The 21,946-nt window shown below is 31.1% G+C and overlaps 2 protein-coding genes across 2 annotated transcripts in view; one reads left to right on the plus strand and one right to left on the minus strand.

Annotated features, from left to right (window-relative positions):
- Positions 1-21,946, minus strand: part of Brf (Brf RNA polymerase III subunit) — a 101,288-nt gene that overhangs the window by 7,045 nt on the left and 72,297 nt on the right. Inside the window, exons 5-7 of the mRNA XM_088258772.1 lie at positions 3,301-3,450; positions 1,670-1,896; positions 146-260 (exon numbers count right to left, since the gene is read on the minus strand). Coding sequence (XP_088114898.1) covers positions 146-260; positions 1,670-1,896; positions 3,301-3,450 — 492 coding nt within the window. The remainder of the gene's footprint in view (positions 1-145; positions 261-1,669; positions 1,897-3,300; positions 3,451-21,946) is intronic.
- The window catches only part of lute (BTB/POZ domain containing protein 3 lute), a 77,758-nt gene continuing 66,685 nt past the window's right edge, over positions 10,874-21,946 (plus strand). Inside the window, exons 1-2 of the mRNA XM_088258776.1 lie at positions 10,874-10,926; positions 15,039-15,221. Coding sequence (XP_088114902.1) covers positions 15,167-15,221 — 55 coding nt within the window. The 5' untranslated portion in view covers positions 10,874-10,926; positions 15,039-15,166. The remainder of the gene's footprint in view (positions 10,927-15,038; positions 15,222-21,946) is intronic.

The raw sequence follows: 21,946 nt of genomic DNA on the forward strand, positions 1-21,946 counted from the left end.
CCTAAGCCCTGTAAATACCCAGACTTCCATATGCTTCTTCATCCATGTTGAGATGTCAAAAATAATGTAAAAAATATCTCCTAATCCAGATTTGTGAACAAGTATTTGGAGACACTCAAAATGTTGTAAATGATTTTCACTTTACCTTTCTTACTGGTAAAACCGGGAGCTCTCTTTCTTTTACAATCTCTTTCTAATTGTTCCTCTATTTCTTTCTGTAATTGGGTTAGTACTGTTTCTCCACCTTCCTCTTCCATTAACTAAAAAAAAATTAAAAATAAAAAAACTCGTAAAAATGGTGGAAATAAATATTATATCAGATTTATTATTATAAATAGTCATGAAACATGCCTTAAAAAAAACGGCTATTTTGGCACCTAAAATGAGAACATCATTTGGTGAGAGGAGTCATGTATGTATGTTATACCTCAAACTGAGAATATATTTGATACAAAATATGCAATAAAAATTATTGAATATCTATAAATAGATGCTTCTATCTGAGATATCGTAATAGTCTCTGAATAAAAATTGTACCCTGTGATATAATATAAAAAATTTTAAAGGTAAAAAGTTTTAATCTACTATGTATAATTTTTTAAAGAGATTAGAATTATTTAATGAATCAATATGAGCGCCTAAAAACATGTATTCGGACAGTTTTTTTCATATGTTAGGAAATACTGTTATAGATGCATAGAAAGATAGCTTTATTTTTTTTTTAAATAATCATTAAAATAACACATACTGGGCTAATTTGTTTTCCCACTATATTATTGTACGAGATTAACATCAGTTATAACCTTCTTTTCCCTACAGAAAGATGATGCCTTGTGACTTTAACTATTATTTGAGCAAATGAGAGATATAAATTTGACGATATAGCAGCCATAACTGTAAACGTATTGATGTCTGGTTAACAATGGTTACTCTACATCAGGCCTGGCCAACCCAAATAGCATCTCGGGCCGCATCGATGACTTAAAATTTTCCCAAGGGCCGCATTCAGACATTAGAATTTTTTTTTTTAACAATGAATTTCATAATTTTTGTTTTTTTTTTACATATTACAAATAATTTGAATGCGGATGATTTTAATCAGAAAGTAAAATCATGGTAATTGTGAAGAAAGAAAACATTACTAGGACCAGAAGTGAGCAGAAAACATACAATGAACCACCGAAAAGTGTATTGGTATAGTAATTAAACATTTTGAAAATTTTTATCAATCAAAATTATTATGTAATTAGGAGACACAAATCAAACAATATTAACATTTTTATTCAAATAAAAACCAATTTATAAATGACCACTCAGTTTGAGATTTGAGTGTCTCTTCGCTTACTTAATTTTTCTTAATCTATTTCAATAGTTGAAGTTGCACACTTTAACTGGTTTTTGAGATTTTTTGAGATTGCGCTAAATTGGCAATGCTGAAGAGCGTGCGAACGGATATTGTTAATTGTTTTTATAACAACATGCATGACTTGGCTCATAGAATACTTGAGGGCATAAATTTTGTTGATGCATCAAACCGTGTATCACAAATATATCACTGGTTTAAAAATATATTCTTCATACATGGCTGCGGGCCGCACGTAAGAGCGTCGCTGGCTGCATTCGGCCCGCGAGCCCTGGGTTGGCCACCTGTGCTCTTCACAAACCATACCTTTTGCAATCTATCCTTGTCTCTTCTTCTTGCAGCTTTGAATGCCGGCGGGTCCTGTTCTTCTTCTAAATCTACAGTCAGGAACTCGTCCAGCGTCAGGGCACTGGACGGAGTTTCACCAAACTCCAGCAGTCTCTTTCGAAGAGTCGTTTCATGAACTTTTACTATTCTGACGACATCGGAAGGAAGGCGACTGAACTCGTGCAGGCGAGCGGCTATAAGGAGAGCTGAAAGGATATAAAAGTAAAGGATATATTTGCCTTACCTCAAGCATAATGTACGGGTACCCTTTGTTATTAGCTGATAATACAACTTTATAATGAGCCACTATAAAATCACGAGTTAGAGTGTAATATTTGCCATTCACCTGGTATTTGAATATTTTTTAATAAAACGATATAGTTACATTATTTTAATTTATAAAACTGAAGTTCCAGCTACGTTTTACTACAATTTTTCCATTTTTAGTGCAAGTTCAACATGGTGAATAAGAAAAACACATCGTAGGCTTTTGTTTTCTCTTTGCTTAAAGGTCTTTTTGCACTTCTTTACAAGGGTTCAATTTAATTTAGGGGTTCAAAAATGTGACTAAATTTCTGAACATGTGGTTTACGAAGAGAATTTGTAACTTACTTTATAAAACTGTTCACATTTGAGTTTTGACAACGGGAGTATCCGTTTATTATATTTTGGTATGCTTATTTACAAAAAATAAGATAATCTACAAACTAACCATCACGCCACTTTCCTGCAGGGGTGAGCAGAGATAATAGAACCCCACACCAATCAGTCTTTGCAAACAATCTTCGCCTCTTCCAAATTCATGCATCTCCTCATACATAAACGCCAATTATTCCGACTCCTGACCAATTATTATTATTATTGATCTTATTATTCCTGGCTAAGAATATCTAATTGATTATTTTCTTCTTCTTATTATTTCTGATTATTTTCTTATTTTTCTTTAGCTTGGACTTTTCTCGGAGTCCGCTCCTGGTGGATGAACAGCTATCTTTCTATCATTTAGGTGGTCTTCCTGGGGGTCTGTTACCTATGCATTCATCTGCTGCTACTCTCACCACTCGATCCGAACATGCTCTTTTCACATGATCTCTCCAGAAACGTCTTCTTACTCTTCCCCATCGCACAACATCGTCGACATTGCAGATTCTTCTTATTTCAGAAATTATTATTTTATAAAAAATAAATATTTTTTTAATCTTGGTACATTCACCCATTGGTGAAAGCCTACTGCTTGGTTCATAAATTTGTCAAACAAGTGGAAATGTGCCAAATATTTTCATGACAAATTGAATTGGCTTAAAAAAATATTCTAACCCTTACCCACACCCCAATGGTGCATAGGCCGCTGCATCATATAAACGCAGTGTTATCTTGATCGTAAACACATGAAGGAAAGGTGATCAGCCCTCCGCTTCAGGTACCAGTCCAGGGTAGTATTAAATAAATATTAGAGTGAAAATATCGCTTAAATTTATTTGAACCCCCCCCTGGGAATCGAACCCTGGACCTCCAGAATGGAAGCGGAGCGTGCTGACCATTATTACACTACGGAGGTGGACAAAAAAATATTTGAGCTGGTAAAATAATATTGGACATGTTGAACTCACCAGCGCCACACAGTCCCGATGGTCTCCTTCCGGAGTGAAGAGAGTCCCTCTTCATCCTCTGGACCAGTCGGAGGGCTGTCATAGATACTTCGTGCGTCTTGTCACCCAGCTCTAGCTTGTTGGCAAACCTCAGGATGTACAGGCATGGATCTGAAAAGAGAAAAATCAAAATTAAGACTTAAATCTTCATTCCTCATTTAGTGCGATAGTCGCGAGCTTGTAAGATCGCTTTACCCATAGCAGTTGTTGTAGCCGATCGAAGCGTGAAACATATCGCTCACTCCTTTCAAGAACGTCATAAATCAAAAATCTTCAATTTTCAGTTGTGCATGTTTTCGGAATGCCCAGAAAATGTACTTTATCCCAGCAAAAGAGACATATTTTTAACTTAATATTTACCCGCTACAGGGCAGAAAGTGTTGTTTATGCATTTTGAAGAAATGGTATTGTTTAATTATTTTTTAAATATACTATATATTTTTCAAATGGAGAAAAAGCCTTCAGGTTTCACCTAAAAAGATCTGCTGCACAGTAAAAAGTTCAATAAGTGGCTAGTCATTTATTTTTAATACATTGTATTATATTTTTAAACTTTAAAAACGTTCTCCTGAAAAATAAAGTTTTTTTATTTGACGTTCTTGAAAGGAGTGAGCGATATATCAACCAATGACAGGCGTCGTGGCGTAGTTAGATAGACGCTCGACCGCGAAACTGGCGTCGCGGGTTCGATTCCCGCCAATTGCAAAATAAATTAAGGATTTCTTTATAATTATTTCAGATGTTTTTTCAATTGGTCTGGGTGTTTGTGATGCATTTTTACATTTACCTTCCTCACTACCCTTCCTGCAGACAAGTAGAGGCTTTGAGGGTTATTGGTCTGAAATAAATATCACCTGGAGCCATATTATGAATTGATTCATACATGAGTAGACAAAGATTAAACTCACAACATTTTGAGTGTGTCCAAATACTTGTTCACAAATCTGGGTTATCTCCAATTACAGGAGTTATTTTTCATATTATTTTTTACCATCTCATCAAAGATGAAGAATATGGAAGTCTGGGCATTTACGGGCATTTTCACCTCACCAATAGATGTCTCTAGTGAAGTTCTAGTGATACAAGAATAACGTTTTGAAATTGGTTCATATATATATATAGAACTTCCAAGAATTTGAGTAGCGTGGTTGTCAATAATGGGTAGAATTGGTGAATGTTACATGTGTGTAAAGTGATCACTTAAACCAGCCTATGACGGTCGTCAGCCTTGTAAATGCCCAGACTTTCATATTTTTCTTCATCTTTGATGAGATGACAACAAATAATAAGTTTATACTCAATTCTTTCGGGAAAGCGAAACCAGTGTAGTTGGTGAAGTGTGTGATCGAATTTAAAAATTGTAAAAATAATCTAATAAATCTCTATGCAGCGTTAAACACTGATTGCAGTCGAGTCATTTCAGTTTTTGGTAGATCCGTGCATATACCGTTACAATAATTGACTCTAGATACTGTTTCTGATATATGAATATTTGTCTTTATCATACAACTATGAAAGTTTTTGATTATTGTTACAGCAAAAATCAGTGCTGAATTTGCATTGTCATATTCTGAATCAACCGCAAATAATATATCTACCAAATGATGTTATCCATCTGCTCATTAAAAAGTAGAAAACGAAACCAAATAATTATCAGTAGTTGTTGGTTAGAGCATGAATCAGTTACGAGATGTATTATAATATTTTCACGACGAACACGATCCTAAAAATGCTACAATGATAATGACTTTATGGAAAACAAAGAAAAACTAAATAGAACAATGCGAATATGAAAATATGAAGTATTCTACAAAACCGCAATTATTATTTTTCTTGAGAACATACGACACGAAGTGCGCGTATTACGATGATTATAATAGACCATTAAATTATTTCAAAAGGCTACAACCATAATACTCTTAAAGATTTGTTTCTGACGAAAACCTCAGTCTATGGAAGAAATTTTTTTATTTCATACTTACAAGCGGTTCAAGTCGTAATGCGCTAATTTCCTATTTAACTTTTTAAAATCTGTATTGTTTGTATTAATTTTTAAATCAAGCACAGATTTTTTAGTCTACTAAGTTGTATTTAAAAAAAAAACATAAAAATTAATATTGTGACAGTTGATTCGCCTAGTTATGGCATTTTCGAACGAATATGATGATTACATGCACTGACGGTCCTTAATCTTCACATTCGAAAATGCCATAACTAGGCGAAACAATTGTCACAATATTAATTTTTATGTGTTTAAAAAAAATGCTACTTAGTAGGCTCAAAAAATCTGTGTTTGATTTAAAAATAAATGCATGTATTAAAATGGAGTTCTACAAATTGAACGCCAAATCAATAGATACAAACTGTATTGTTGACAAAATAAGTATTTTGTTTGTGTGTCGGGTTGTGGTCCCGTGGTTAGTGTCACGGACTCTTAGGTCAGAGTTTCTCGGTTCGAATCCACTCTACCCCAATTTGATACTTATTTCTAATAATGAGCCGCTTAGGCTCACAGAAATATATCATGAGATTGAATAATAAAAACACAAATATTTCTCTTTTTTAAAAAATTAAGTAAAATTTATAAAATATCGTCCTTGCGATTTTCTAATGTAACAGCTGCTTCGAGTATACGCGCGTATTCACAAATGGCGTTAAAAATAAAACTTGCAACGAAAGGCCAAACGATATATATATATATATGTATATATATATATATATATATATATATATATATATATATATATATATATATATATATATATATATATATATATATATATATATATACAGTGGGTGGCCATATTATTAGGGCCACTTCGAATTTCCTGTAATTTTCATTATTAAATGAATTTAATGAGCAAATAATTTGGTTTTTTGAATATTTTTTTATTGATTGGTGTGCTTTATTTAGAATTTAGAAACTATATTATCATGGATTTAATAATACCAATTAATTTTTATTAACAAAAGTGATTATTCAACAATTTTGAAAAAATCTTAATTTTTAGTAATAACACCCTTTGCTGCGATTACAACCTCCAAACGTCAGGGCATACTTTTTAATGCAAATTTTTGCATTGTGCCAGATATTAGGGTTATTATGCCACACTCTGATAAGAGTTTCTATCATTTGCCGCTTGGTGGTGATGACTTCTTTAGCAATCTCACGTTTCGTTACTTCCCAAAGGTTTTCAATGGGGTTCATATCCAGCTAATTCCCCGGGTAAGGCAAAACACAGAGGTTTTTTTCAGCCTGGAATGTGATAACACTCCTGGCTTTATGACACAATACCAAGTCATGCATTAACACATACTCTTCATCGCCAGGGAACCATTCTTGAGCCTCGGCTGGAGTCGACTTTTCAGTACTCGCTGGTACTGGTCTTGCCTCATGGTCCCTTCCATGATAAAGAGGCATCCCATACCCTTAAATGAGATTACGGACCACAACATTATGCTAACAGGGTGTTTTTAACCATCTCCACAAGGCAGTCTGGGTAGAATTTTTCTCCTGGGCCACGTCGGAAAAATGAAGTTTTTCCCACCAAAATTTTAAATGTTGACTCGTCCAAGAAGCAGACCTGTAATGTATTACCATAATTGCAAAAATACATATATTTTTTATCTTCTTAATTTATTATACGAAAACAAGCCATAAATATTCGAATCCAGTCCGAAACAGTTACATTCCGTTGTCTTTGGCCCATAGGAGTCGTTTTTTCTTCATGCCTCAGTCAGGCGTAGTTTTTTGGTTGGACGTCGACCCATTAGATTTACTTCAACTAACCGTCTCTGAACTGTCCTTTTGGATACGTTGATTCCTTCATCGTTTATCAACAGAAATCAACAACAGTTAGAAAATCAACAGACTTTTTACGATTTTGGAAATAGATGTCCCTGATTTTATGGGCACCACGTGGAGTTGTGATGCTTTTTCTGCCTTTTTTTCCGACGCGGGCTGATTCTAGACGCAGGTATTTATCAATTTTTCTTTATATCCGATGGACTCCTGACTTCGAAACATCTGTAAGTGCTGCTATTTCTTTCTGGAAATATGTGGAATGAAGTTGTAAGGTTATAACTTCCCTACATTTTTTCGGAGATATGTTTGAAAACTTGCCTATACTTAAATTGAGAATATTATAGTTCAGTTCAAACTAAATTGAATTTTATTTAAAAATTAAATGAAATTAACTTATTGAATTAGCAAAACTAATAAATTATTAAACAACACTTACGTTTTTATGGTCTTAAACTCAAAAAACTTACACAAAAATGATTTTAAAAAATATTAACTGAGCTCACACCAATATCATTTTTCACTAATTAACATCCAAATGAAAAAAAAACTTACTTTTTTGATATTTCACAGTATTGATACATCTTTAAAATAATAATTATGATACCAGCAACAAAAATACAAAAGAAAAAATAATTATAACTAATTAATTTGACCAAAAAATTCATTTAAACCTAAAAATTACAAAAATGTACAAGTGTCCCTAATAATTTGGCCACCCACTGTATATATATATATATATATATATATATATATATATATATATATATATATATATATATATATATATATATATATATATATATATATATATATATATATTTATAAAAATAATATATATATAATATATAATATATATATATATATATATATATATATATATATATATATATATATATATATATATATATATATATATATATATATATATATATATATATATATATATATATATATATATATATATATATATATATATATATATAGATATATATATATATATATATATTTATAATATATTACTTCACCACTAACCTCTGTATTCTACCCTAGTCCAGCTGAAATTATCATATTCTCTAATAAATTATCGGTGCTCGACAACCATGTGTCAAAAACCGATAGCGAACGTCGCCGATTTCCATTATATTAACGAGATTTGCAATGAAAATTAATATCCGTACCTGTCTATGAAACATTTTATGAGTTAGTCCATTCAAGATTTACACCACCTTACGCAAAACAGAGTTTTTTAGAATTTACATATACTGAAAAAATATATATATTTTTTAAAATCCCTTACCTTTCAACAACTCTTTTCTTTTCAAAACCATAAATTTATTTCGAAGAATTTTAAGAAGAAGAAAAAAAACGTCAAATGTTACCTGGGTTTAAAGAAAATTATATTGCTATTTGATGTACATATGTAGGGCCTTAATGTAGTCATTAATGAATTTTACTAGAGATTGATTAACCATAAAATAGGTACATACTGTCGTAATAATAAAAAGTATGTATAAATTCGATATTAAGAATCTAAAAATCCACTTAAAGCCAATGGTTTTTATGTTATTATGGTCATAAAAATGATAGTAGCGAATTGGTGCGTAAATCTGGAAATAAAAGTCACACAGTAAATATTTATTAATGGATTATTTAAACATTTTATTTCCTAATCAATGTTCATAGGACTATGATAAACCAATACGACTTATTGAAATGTCACGATATGAGTCGTTACATATGACTTAATATAAAAAAAAATATTCTACGAGAAATACATGTGACATTTTTGTAAAATAGATACATGATATCTTATAAATCTTTATAAAAAAAGTTAAAAAAAAAAATATTAGTAAGTTATTGCTTTGAAATTTAGACACAACGATGCATTCGAACACTCGCATGTATTTATGTGACACCTGTCTTTTTACCTGGGACAAATAAAATATTGCTTTTTTAAAAAGCTCTTCTGACCGTAATGGCAGCGTCATCTGTTGAACGTAACAGAGCACACGTAATAACACGCAACCTTAACATCTCCCTTACTTTTCTACATAATTCAATAAGAATGTTACCGATAGTCTTGTGATTTTTCATACTAATTTATTAGCTAAAAATAACACATCATGAGAATGATCCATTCGGAATTGTGACTAATAACATTTCCCGATAATGTCATGGGTAGAAAATACGTTAATTACGATATATGCATTTTGATACACGAGCTATAATAAAAATTAACACGTATTAAAATTAAGAAAAGCGGTTGCGAAAATCCCATGTAACGAGTAAATATGAAAAAAAGGACGGATTGTAATAAAGAATTACGTAATATCTAATAGCGTGCATTGAATTTCCCAAGTTACTCATACATAAATCACACTGTCAAGATCAATAAAAAGCATTACGTAGGAATGACTTTCCACAAGGTTTCGCTAAGGTCTTCCATATCCATTCGCAATAGAGAATACCGTTTTATAAATCGTCTAAAACACCTTCCGGAGTGTGGCAATCTGAGGACGATCTAACAATAAGAACACTGGATGGTATGCAGATATTGCTACACGCTGGAGGTCCCCCGAGCGGAGACAGCTCTCGCATGGATATCGCGCTTAATAAGTAACATAATTGGCACTCTATATGTCCACACGATCGTGCATGAGCTAATCCGCCATTGCCTAACCATGTGTTGTTGTGTGCATAAGGTGATTTCGTGTCTCCGACTTCCTGATTTCAAAAAATTAAGTGCGGTAAATAATGCTGTAATGGTTGGAGTGAACCCGGACGCCAAGTAAAGCTATTTCTGATTCACAACATTTTGAATTTGCCCAAATACTTGCTTATAAATCTTACGATTGCGGAGAGCATGTGCTTTATAGTATTACAAATGGTTCAAAGTAATAAAGAAAAATCTTGTCTGAAAACTTGAATATACATCGTGCGCACAGACTATGACAGCGCGCCGAGCAGGCTTGCCAACTTGACTAACGCACTTGTTAGTCTTTAGAATAAAAGATGCAGACGCGTATTGACACTGACGGTAAATGTAATACTAATATGAATATATTTTGAATATTAATTTTTTTTCTGAAAATACGATATTACTCCCAATAAGAATAATAATATTAAATAAGAATAAAATATTCGTATGGTAAAATTTTAATATATATATATATATATATATATATATATATATATATATATATATATATATATATATATATATATATATGTATATATATATATGTATATATATATATATATATATATATATATATATATATATATATATAAATATATATATATATAAATATATATATATACATATATGTATATATATATATATATATATATATATATATATATATATATATATATATATATATATATATATATATATATATATATATATATATATAAATATATATACGTGTGTATTTATAATTATGTTTTTAAATGTAAATGAATACTTGTAACACAAAATAATAAGAAGTAGAATGTAAACAAGAAAAAAATCACTAACAACACCCGTCGAAATAATGCCATTCAAAGCAGGAAACCCTGTTTATTTACGATTTAAAATAATTTACATATCAAAATAAGAGGGCAAGGTTCACAATATATAATAATATATGCATGTAAAGTACGCTCTGACCCAAAGACCTGACGCATTGTGGCTCATGAATAAACTAAAAGAAAACGACATTATTTGTGACTTTTCAAGAATGCTTTAGTTAGCGTCGCGATTTCTGGAATGATGCACGGAAAGTGAAAAGCGTTTATCGGTATAGTAAAACCTCGATATAACGGACTTATTTGGGGGAGAGGGTGTCCGATAAACCCGAAAATCCGTTACATAAAAACAGGTTAAAAATAAATAAACTTATAAAATAAAACAACTTTGTTTTAACCACTATTTTATTGGTAAACTTTATCCAACCGGTTTCGACAAGAACCTTGTCGTCATCAGGGTTTATGTACTAAATTCTAAATCATTGAAATACTTATAAGTTATTACCCTTACCTTACCAACAATTTCCACGCACTCCCTACACCATATGAAAATATGATTGAAAAATATAATTTAAAAACTCCTAAATGTTGTTTTTATTGTGCATTGTGTAGCGAATTGTTTTATTTTATAAAGTTTATAAAATGTGTTACAAAGTATCTGCGAAAAACATTCAAGAAATGAAAAAAAAAACATTTAAAAAATATATATAAGTATGCACTGTATTTAGATATAAATAAACAATACAAAACACAAACAAAATTATATTTATTGTCTTCGGGCTCTCGTCATGAAGTGACGTTACTATTTGATATCGACGCGCTTGCTTTTGGTAATCCTGCTTTGAAAAAATAATCAATTTTGATTTGCACTTTTAAAGTGTGCTGTTTTTTTTTATAATCAACTCTCTTAAATTACGAAAATACCAATAATACAGTTGAACTTCGTTATCTGACGAATGGTCAATAAATGTTATTAAATCGTTGAATGTGATCTTACAACTGATAACTTCATTTTTGGCAGAGTTGTGTTGCTTCGGCTAGAAGCAGTCTACGAGTATGACGGCATTTTGTCTCAAATTCTAGTGTTAGACGTATGACACGATTATCATGGGCGCTAAAATTTGTTTACATGTGGCGACACCTGAATTTAACCATATATTTGACATTTTACCAGATTTTTGTCCGTTATATCAGCTATGCTTCCATCTTCAGGTCTAAATATAAACTTTTAAACTCAGTTTATATTTAGACCTGAAGATGGAAGCATAGGTTCCGAAACTATTCATTATAATAAAAACATAACTCAAGTGGTAAAAAACAAGTGTTTTTCATTTATAATTTCATCATGTCTTACCACAAAATGAATTCCGAAACAATCAATAAAATATTTATTATTGTTTGTATTTATGTTTTTATATTTACTCAAATGAGTTCAATAATGCATTGTGTATTGTTCAAAATGAGTTTATGAAGGTTCAGGTTAAAATCTACCTACTTGCTTCATAGTATTGCGTTTAAATATTACCATAAATACGCTTCGTTGACTGTCAAAACCATAACAAAAACTCGTTCGGCCGACCAACCGACGACCTAGTCAGACATTTTTAGTCGCTAGTCTATAAAAATATTTACTAAGGGAAAAAATCTAGGTACTATAATACAAATAAAAATACAATACAAAAGGTAGAACAATATCGAATAGTAAAGCAATTTTTTTATCGTATTCCAACATTCAATAAAAAGTGAAAACAATTGCTTTTGTTTACCTAGCTGATTGTATGTTAATCATTTGATTTTTCATAAAAACGGGATAATTTTTGATAAATACTGTGGTGATTTGTATTTTTGAAAGCTGTCCTTCCACATTCTCAGATCTGATGCAGAATAATCTAGGTTTCCTGACAAACCTCCCCTTACAAAACAATTTTTTATATGAACTAAGTTGTGAAATTTGTAGCAAATGTGAAAAAAAATTGTATCCCGATTTTATTGTGAATCAACTTTTACATTAAAAGCTTTCAATATCCCTGTCACTGCCAATCTTAATAAATACAAGTTTGTTAATCCATCACAAAATTTCTAGAAGTGATTTGTTTAGAAAACATAATAAAAATAAAATAATAAAACTCTTATCCGCACCCCAATGGTGCATAGGGCACTGCTTCATATTAACGCAGTGTTATCTTGATCGTTTACACATGAAGGAAAGGTGGTCAGCCCACCACTTCAGGTACCAGTCCAGGGTAATATTGAATAAATATTACAGTGTAAAAATCACTTATATTTATTTGACCCCCCCTGAGAATCGAAGCTGGGACCTCAAGAACGGTAGCCGAGCGCGCTGACCATTTCACTACGGAGGCGGACTACGGAGAAAACATAAGTACATTACTTTAAATACATATTTTTCTATTGAGGGCGTACTCTCAATTATACAAGTCAGTTCGCGACTGGTTGCGCGAGAACATATGTATTAAAAAAAAAACATATCTTCACCAATAATAACTACTTACCTTTCAATAACTCTTTTCTTTTCAAAACCATATGTTTATTTCAAATAAATGTTATTTCAATACAAAAACAATGTTTTAAGCAAAAAATTCAATTACGTTAAAATGTTAAACGTTAAAGCAAATCAAGTTGCGGGAAACGATTATTCCACCTTCGAATAGTTACCGACTATCGACTACCCACTATACTGACTAGCCCGTTAGTTGGCTTAGCCGACTAGTCAATCTATTATTCCGACCACGATAGTTTGTTATTGCCGATTTTAAAAGGTTGTAGGTATTTTTTTTAGAGTTCTATTGAACTTTTGTATAAATATTATTCTTCGTTATTTTCCTTATATTTGAAGATCACGTTCATATTGACATACTACTGGATGTATCCGTATTCACAAACATTGTTAATGTTTGACCTACTAACGAAAATGAATGTAACGTGAATGCAGTCGAAATGCGTTCTCTCAGACGAATGTGCGGTAATACATTGTATGATAGATGTTCGGATGGTGATATAAGAAAGGTGTGCAGGGCTGAGATAAGCATTATCGATACAATTTAGAAAGGTGTATTGAGATGGTTTGGGCATACAAATCAAATAAGTGAAGAAAATAAAATAATAACAAATTATGAGGTTGGTAAGAGAAAGACCGAGGAAAACTTGGAATGATCAACACTTGAAAGTAATCAGGTCAGAATTCGGAATAATCAGCGTGTATGTATGTGAAGATGTATGAATGTTGATGAGGCGAAGATAGTGTGCAAAGACAGATTCGTGTGGCGTTCTCTTCCTCTCTGTATATTCCTGCGGGGAAGCGATGTGATGCTTAGTAAGTTAGTTAAGTAACGAAAACTCCACATATCGCTCACTCCTTTCAACAACGTCATGTTTTAAAAATATGATCGTCGTTATTTCCTGGTGTGGCGTAGAAAGTACCAATACCGAAAAACAGGTCTTCAGGTCAAATGTCGAGTTAAAAATTTATAAGCTTAACAGAGGTCAAAAACGTGCATTATGTATTTATAGATAAACTCTCCTAAATATTTAAATACCTAACTTATAAAATACTGTAACATGGATAGAAAAGTGAAATGGTCGACTGCGAAACTGGCGTCGCAGGCTCGATTCCCGACAGTTGCAAAATTAATTGAATAAATATGTCTTTTTCACATCTACCTTCCCTATCCTTAGTATCCTACCTGCAGTCAAGCCTCTAAAATAAAGGCTTTGCAGGTTATTCATTAAAAATATACACACATATATAATATGAACATTTAAAAAAAGCTTGATAATATGACGTAGTCTAGGGATATTTTTCCCATTTCATAAATTCATTCAGCAGTCACTTTTCGGTAGTATAGTAGGTTTATTTGGTAATTTGAACTATTTCTTAAAATCCATTAAGACACATGTTTCGATGCATTCCGAATCATTTTCAAACATCGTAATATGCAATTTGAAAATTATGCGAAATGCATAGAAAAGTGTCACAATAGATTTGAAGAAATAGTGGTATTTACCAAGTAAAACACATATTTTTCCAAATTAACTTATTCATATTCTTCTTTGAACTATATTTCCGTTATTAAGGATAGCTATAATTGCGACACGACGATTTATTTTCCCTTATACATGTAAGATAACTGCAATTAACTGCATGTGTCGAGTTGTGGTCCTGTGGTTAGTGTCGCGGACTTTTAATATATATATATATATATATATATATATATATATATATATATATATATATATATATATATATATATATATATATATATATATATATATATATATATATATATATATGTATATACGAAATATATATGTATATATATACGAAATAACGGAATGTGCAAAAAATAAAGAAGTGATAATTCAGTGCGTGGTTAAAAGTAAAAAAATTATATAATAATAAATAGTTAATAGTAAAAAAGCAACATAAAAAGTGTTATGAAGGAAATAAAATAGAACACAAAGAAAGAAGAAAACGACGAAACACACGAAAATATGTGTGAAGCCTCAAGTAGTAGCAGTTTATTTCCAAGGATATTACCAGAAAATTGTAAGTACCACTAGAGTTAACGCAAATTTAATTATGTACCTACTTTCAATATAGAATTTCAATTGCTTAATTTATTTTGTTCGCCGAAAGAAAATAACTATAATCCCCAATAATTTGCAGATATAAATGTTGGATATTTAAAATTAAATCATTGACATCGTGGTGTAGGAAATCGCAGTCATACGTTGAGACCAATTAAATAAAAATGGTGTTTCAAGACGAATAGATGTTTTGTCGATATGTTTCGTTACGATAAAATTATCTTAACACATTTCGGACGGGTGTTTTTAAGCGCCTGCGGAACGCAGGCGACAGTATTTGAAAATTGTGAACATATAGTTTAGACCTAAACAAAGCGATTGGTTCATAATATTCATATGAAAACATTAAAAATTCCTTATTTTTGACTTTGAAATGAGGCCGGCGCAGAAGGTAAAAATACCCATTCCGTCCTTAAGCATTAATCGACCGAACGGGTAGAAATACGTTTCGCGTCTATAGTGTGTTTTAATACCTCTAATCGTTTTTCTAACATTAATAAAATAAAAATATTATACAGAAAACTAAAGACCACAACAAATGGGTCGACGACATTATTCCAGTCGCGGGGTTGATTGAGAGAAGCGCAGAATTCTTTAGAAGAGACCTATATATAATATATATATATATATATATATATATATATATATATATATATATATATATATATATATATATATATATATATATATATATATATATATATATATATATATATATATATATATATATATATATATATATATATATATATATATATATATATATATATATATATATATATATATATATATATATATATATATATATATATATATATATATATATATATATATATGTATATAAATATTTATATATAAATATAAATATACATACAGTATCAAGCTACTCACCGAATTAGACCCACCCTTAATTATTTAAATTTCGGCAGTTATAACGATGTTACATTTTTTTCTTTTCGAAATTGCTATTGTTCAATATTTCTTAAAATAAAATCTTTAAAATTTGCAAACTACTCGATTGCTACCTTTAACCCCGAATGCTTCCACGCCTCTTTTCTAAGAATTAACTCCGGGGCAAGGCAGGTACACATGCATAATATAGGTACTCGTTAAAATATAACACAAAAAAGAAGAGTGTGTATTTATTATATTTTATGCACAAAACAGCCTTGGCAATAAGCTTATATGCTTATACTTACCATGCACATAAAAAATTATCAGTTTTTTCTTGATACGGAAATAAAATAATTTGGAGTAATTGGAATTCGAACCCGAGAGCTTATGATTAAGAATCCACCTCGCTACATTTTTTCTCAATTGAAAAAAAACAATCCTTTACGTGAAAAACCTAAAATAAAAATTAATATATATCGCATGATTTTAATTGAATATAATCTCATTATCTAATATCAACATCTTAACACAGTTTAATCACATCACGATAAAAAAATAAAGCAGAAAGACCTGTGAATAAATAGTATTGTGAAGTTCACATAATATTATATGCTAAATACTTATTTCAATGAATATTTGTATTATAGTGAAACCTTTGCATGATAAAGTTTGTTTGGAAAAAAGTGTTTCATTTTTGAGTAGTTATGAAGGCATTATTTAAGAACTTCATTCGTATGTTAAAAAAAATATACAAACATTTAAAACTTCATAAACATAATTAATATTTTTGGTGGACACTTTTGTGTCTTTTCAAGCCACCTTTGTGTCTTGTCGGTGGAGTTCTTTTACAAACTTATCAATGATTTTTTAAAAATGTATTTTAACATAATATACACAATTTTTTTATACACAAGTTTTACAATATTAAAAATTGATCATTTTCCCATTTCTTTTTTAGCTTTTGGTTCATATTTTGGTTTGACCTCTTACCTCCGCCGGCAACAAATTAAAAATAGAAGGAACAATCTATTGAAGTGTTCTACTTCCATATTTGTTGTTCATTCCTGGGTCCATCAACAGTTCGCTATGGGTGAAGCGGGTATCATAGTTGTGTACAATAGGATTTTTATACTTCTTGCTAGTTTGTACCTCAACTATGATATCCATCCATAATATTCCACGAACTAGAAGTGACTAGATATGGTTTTATACCAATTTTGTACTATTCCTTTGATTATATAAATATATTATATAGGCACATTTTTTATTATTATTATAGAATATTGCACATTTTGTACCAATTTATAAATTGTTTTCGTAAAATTGCCCCATGACTTCATTCATTACTTTAAAATGGATTCTACCAACGAATCAAATATTTTATCGAGTAAAATCCGTTTTAAAGAAGACAATATTAACCAAACATCAAACTCTTACCCGCACCCCAATGGTGCATAGGGCACTGCATCATATAAACGCAGTGTTATCTTGATCGTTAACATATGAAGGAAAGGTGATTAGCCCTCCACTTCAGGTACAAGTCCAGGGTAATATTGAATAAACATTTGAGTGAGAAAAATCACCTATATTTATTTGACCCGAACCCGGGACCTCCAGAACGGTAGCCAAGCGTGCTGACCATTGCACTACGGAGGCAGACATAAATAAATTAAACAAATAAAAAATATTTAAGTTAAGTTTCCCTTATGCATAAATGAAACGGAATTCTAAAAAAGCATATTTCAAAACAGCCATTATACGGATAAATTATAAAAGTGATCATTTTTAAATCATTGGTCTCACTTTTATAACGCAACTTCTTACCAAATAATTTTTTCAATAATAATTCGACACGCGGTACTTGAAGACATCTTCAGTAATCCAATCAGAGGTTACATCTCTGCTTACAGCGATAATCGTTTAGTACATACATACATAATTGATTAATAATAAAATACACTTTACAAAACCTGGTAGTCGAACGTTGACATACTTCCATATTACATATGAGTTGGTACATTCCTACAAAGCATTAAACATTTCGTAAATTAAAAAAAAAAAATTTCATCTTCGTGTCATTAACGTCTGCAATACTTAGTTTTAAAAACATAAACGTAACTTCATCATGCACATTACATAAGGATTATTTAGTTTGAATTCCATCCAATTCTATTCGAATTCCATCCAATTCAATTCCAGCGAACTTTTTAAGAAAAAGAGCGTCAACTTCGATGATTTAAATTTTAAAATGTTATTTTTGACATCTCATCAAAGATGAAGAAGAATATGGAAGTCTGGGCATTTACGGGGCTGACGACCGTCATAGGCTGGTTTAAGTGATCACTTTAAACACGTGTAACATTCAAAAATTCTACCCATTATTGACAACCACATTACTCAAATTCTTGGAAGTTCTATATGTATGAACCAATTTAGAAACCTTGTTCTTGAATCACTAGAATATAGAATAGGTATTTTCTGGCGTTTCTCATGTGTGTGATTATAATCCAGGATTCGGACCTCACATACTAATATAAGAGTTTCTGCTTAGTAAAAAGCTTCTTTGCATCTCACCAATAGATGTCTCTAGTGAAGTCCTAGTGATTCAAGAACAAGGTTTCTAAATTGGTTCATATATATAGAACTTCCAAGAATTTGAGTAGTGTGGTTGTCAATGATGGGTAGAATTGGTGAATGTTACACATGTGTAAAGTGATCACTTAAACCAGCCTATGACGGTCGTCAGCCCCGTAAATGCCTAGACTTCCATATTCTTCTTCATCTTTGATGAGATGTCAAAAAATAATATGAAAATAACTCCTGTAATTGGAGATAATCCAGATTTTGTGAACATGTATTCGGACACACTCCAAATGTTTTAAAATGTTGTTTACGACTTTGTGGGTGTATCCAAATACTTGTTCACAAACTTGAGTTTCTATATTTACGAGTTTTTTTTTCTTTCTTCATTTTTGACATCCCAATAAAGATGAACAATAATATGTATGTCTGATTATTTACAGGGCTTACGACTTGCTATAGGCTGGTTAAGTGATCACTTTACACTTCCACGCATTTTTTTTAGTTTTTTTAAAAATAATTTTTAAAGTTTTTGGTAAGGGAAGGGTAATTAATTATGAGTATTTCAATGTTTTAGAATTTATTACATAACCCTGATGATGACAAAGTTCTTGTCGAATCCAGTTGGATAAAGTGTACCAATAAAAAAGTGGGTAAAACAAAGTTGGTTAATTGTATAAAGTTTATAAAATGTGCCACAAAGTATCTGCTAAAAACATTCAAGAAATGATTTTTAAGTTTACTACATAGTATTGGAAGGTAATCCAGTGTTGCTGCATATCGCAGAATGACACAATGAGATATAATGCGATTTTTAGAGATGACATGCGGGTAAGTGACACTAGTTGGTACATATAAGTGCGTAATGCTAGGATACTGATAGGGGTAAAGCTGTTTAAGGGCCGACTCGGTGCACTCACGGAGGTCAACGAGATCTCAATGCCAACTAGATATTTTCTTCAGCGACGTAAAAACATAAGAAAAACACCTATAGGGCGTTTGTCCACTACACGGAATTACACGGAATTTTACCGTCCGGCACGTCAGTTAGCATTTTAAAACGACGATTGGCTTGTTGTCCTTTTGTCCATCTTTTTTTGAATCGGTGCTCTTGATCGGTGCGTGAACACGTTGCGCGTAAATTCGATTACGCTAAACTGTCGTAGTCGCTTTCATTTTTCAAAACCGGACTGCCGGACGGTCAAATTCCGGGTAGTGGACAATCGCCCATATGGTTTTAAAATAAGTTTAAGTTATTGGTAGTGAAATGAAAAATTACGATGGAAATATCCAATAAGAAACAAGATCCAATAAGAAACAGAGAGAATACATTTTTTTGACATGTCAACATAGATGAAGAAGAAAGATTATGGAAGTCTACGCAAAATAATTAAAAGATATCTTTTAACTATTCTATGTCGACAACATTTTGAGTGTGTCCAAATACTTGTTCACAAATCTAGATTATCTCCAATTAGGAGATATATTTTGCTTTATTTTTTGACATCTCAACATAGATGAAAAAGACAGAATATGGAAGTCTGGGCATTTACATGGCTTACGATCGTCTTAGGCTAGTTTAAGTAATCACTTTAGAAGTAATATTCACCAATTCTACCCGTGATTGAAAACCACACTACCTACTCAAATTTTTGAAACTTCTAGATGTATTGATCAAACTCGTAACACAGTATGCGAGAGTTCTTTGAAGAAATCTGTGGTGGGATGAGGAAAGCTTTTATTAAGCTGAGATACTTTTATTTGTACGTGAGGTCCGAATCCAGGATTAAATTCGCATAAGTACTTGAGAAACACTTGAGAACATCATTTTCAATTTTGTTTTAGCCTATAATTAAACGAGTTGATTAACTTAAAAAAAATAGTGTGACCAAATACTGGTTCACAAATTTGGATTACGTTAAATGAGGGTTTTTTTTTACATTACCAATTTCAGTCAAGTCTATAGTTGACCTGATGATGGAAAAGTTGTGCCGAAACTAGTAGACACGAAGTAGTGTTTTTATATCGTATTACAAAAAATGAACGATGAATGATAAGGAGAGTGTTATATTACCATACCACAAAGTCAACAATACAAAACAAGTTATTTACTTTGTTATAATTTGTTTTGTTTATAAAAAAATAAATTGTAAAACGAACTCCCTCTCTAAACACAAGTATCTACTTTATTAGAGAGGTAGAAACGTTAAATTTTCAATACTTTGTATATTTACCAACTATTTTGTATATTTAAATATGTATTTTGTACAAAAAAATCATTAAAATAAAAAAATAAAAGTGTCGACAAAACTAGGCAGATATAAGTATCAATCAGTGCGTAATTATTATTGAATTTAATTTCAATGTTAGTTACAATGAACTTCCATCAATAAATTTCATAACTTGATTGTTTAAACAAAAACCACTTTCTTGGATAGTGCAGCAATAGTTCTGGAATTTCAGGTTATTGAGCTCGAGTCTTGTACCAGTCCATAAAAGTTTTAGTACCAACGCCCTAACCTCTACACCAGGGTTTCCCAACCTTTTTGTACTCCAGAGCACATTCCAAAATATCGGTAGGGTGGCGGGCGCCACCTATATTTAATTGACTTATTTTAAAGTACTGTTAGCAAAGGAACCACTCATACATACAATATCGCCAACATACTAACATATTTAATAAACCTATGCATTCAAAAAAATTAAAACATACAAATGAATAAAAATAATTCACACTTTTAATTAATGATTATGAAAAAAAAATGTCTTTGTCGAATAATGGTGGGCACATACGAATGGTGCCCGCGGGTATGGGGTTGGAAACCTCTGCTCTACACCAACAAGACCATATTATTACCATAATATTGAAAATAACTTGGTAAGAGCGTAATAATTTTATTTACTTACTAGAAACTTGGTTTTACTTACATAAGATTCTGAGCATCAATCCAATAATACATATTAATTTTATTCTCGTCAGTATGTAATGGATCATTCTCATTTTGTGTAATTATTGGCTAATAAATTAATATGAAAAATCACAACACTATCGGAAAAATTCATATCGAAATCTGTAAAGAAGTAAGGGAGATATTAAGGTTTAAACTTTATATATGTGGATTCGTTTATGTGACGTCATTCGTTACCAACTTACGAAAGCAACGTTTTTACGAAGGCGAATTTTGCAAAAGAAAATGACGAATGAAAATA

Source organism: Brachycentrus maculatus, unplaced genomic scaffold, assembly GCF_059751285.1.
Source record: "Brachycentrus maculatus isolate JH-2025_06_01 unplaced genomic scaffold, ASM5975128v1 h1tg000104l, whole genome shotgun sequence".
Taxonomy (NCBI): Eukaryota; Metazoa; Arthropoda; class Insecta; order Trichoptera; family Brachycentridae; genus Brachycentrus; species Brachycentrus maculatus.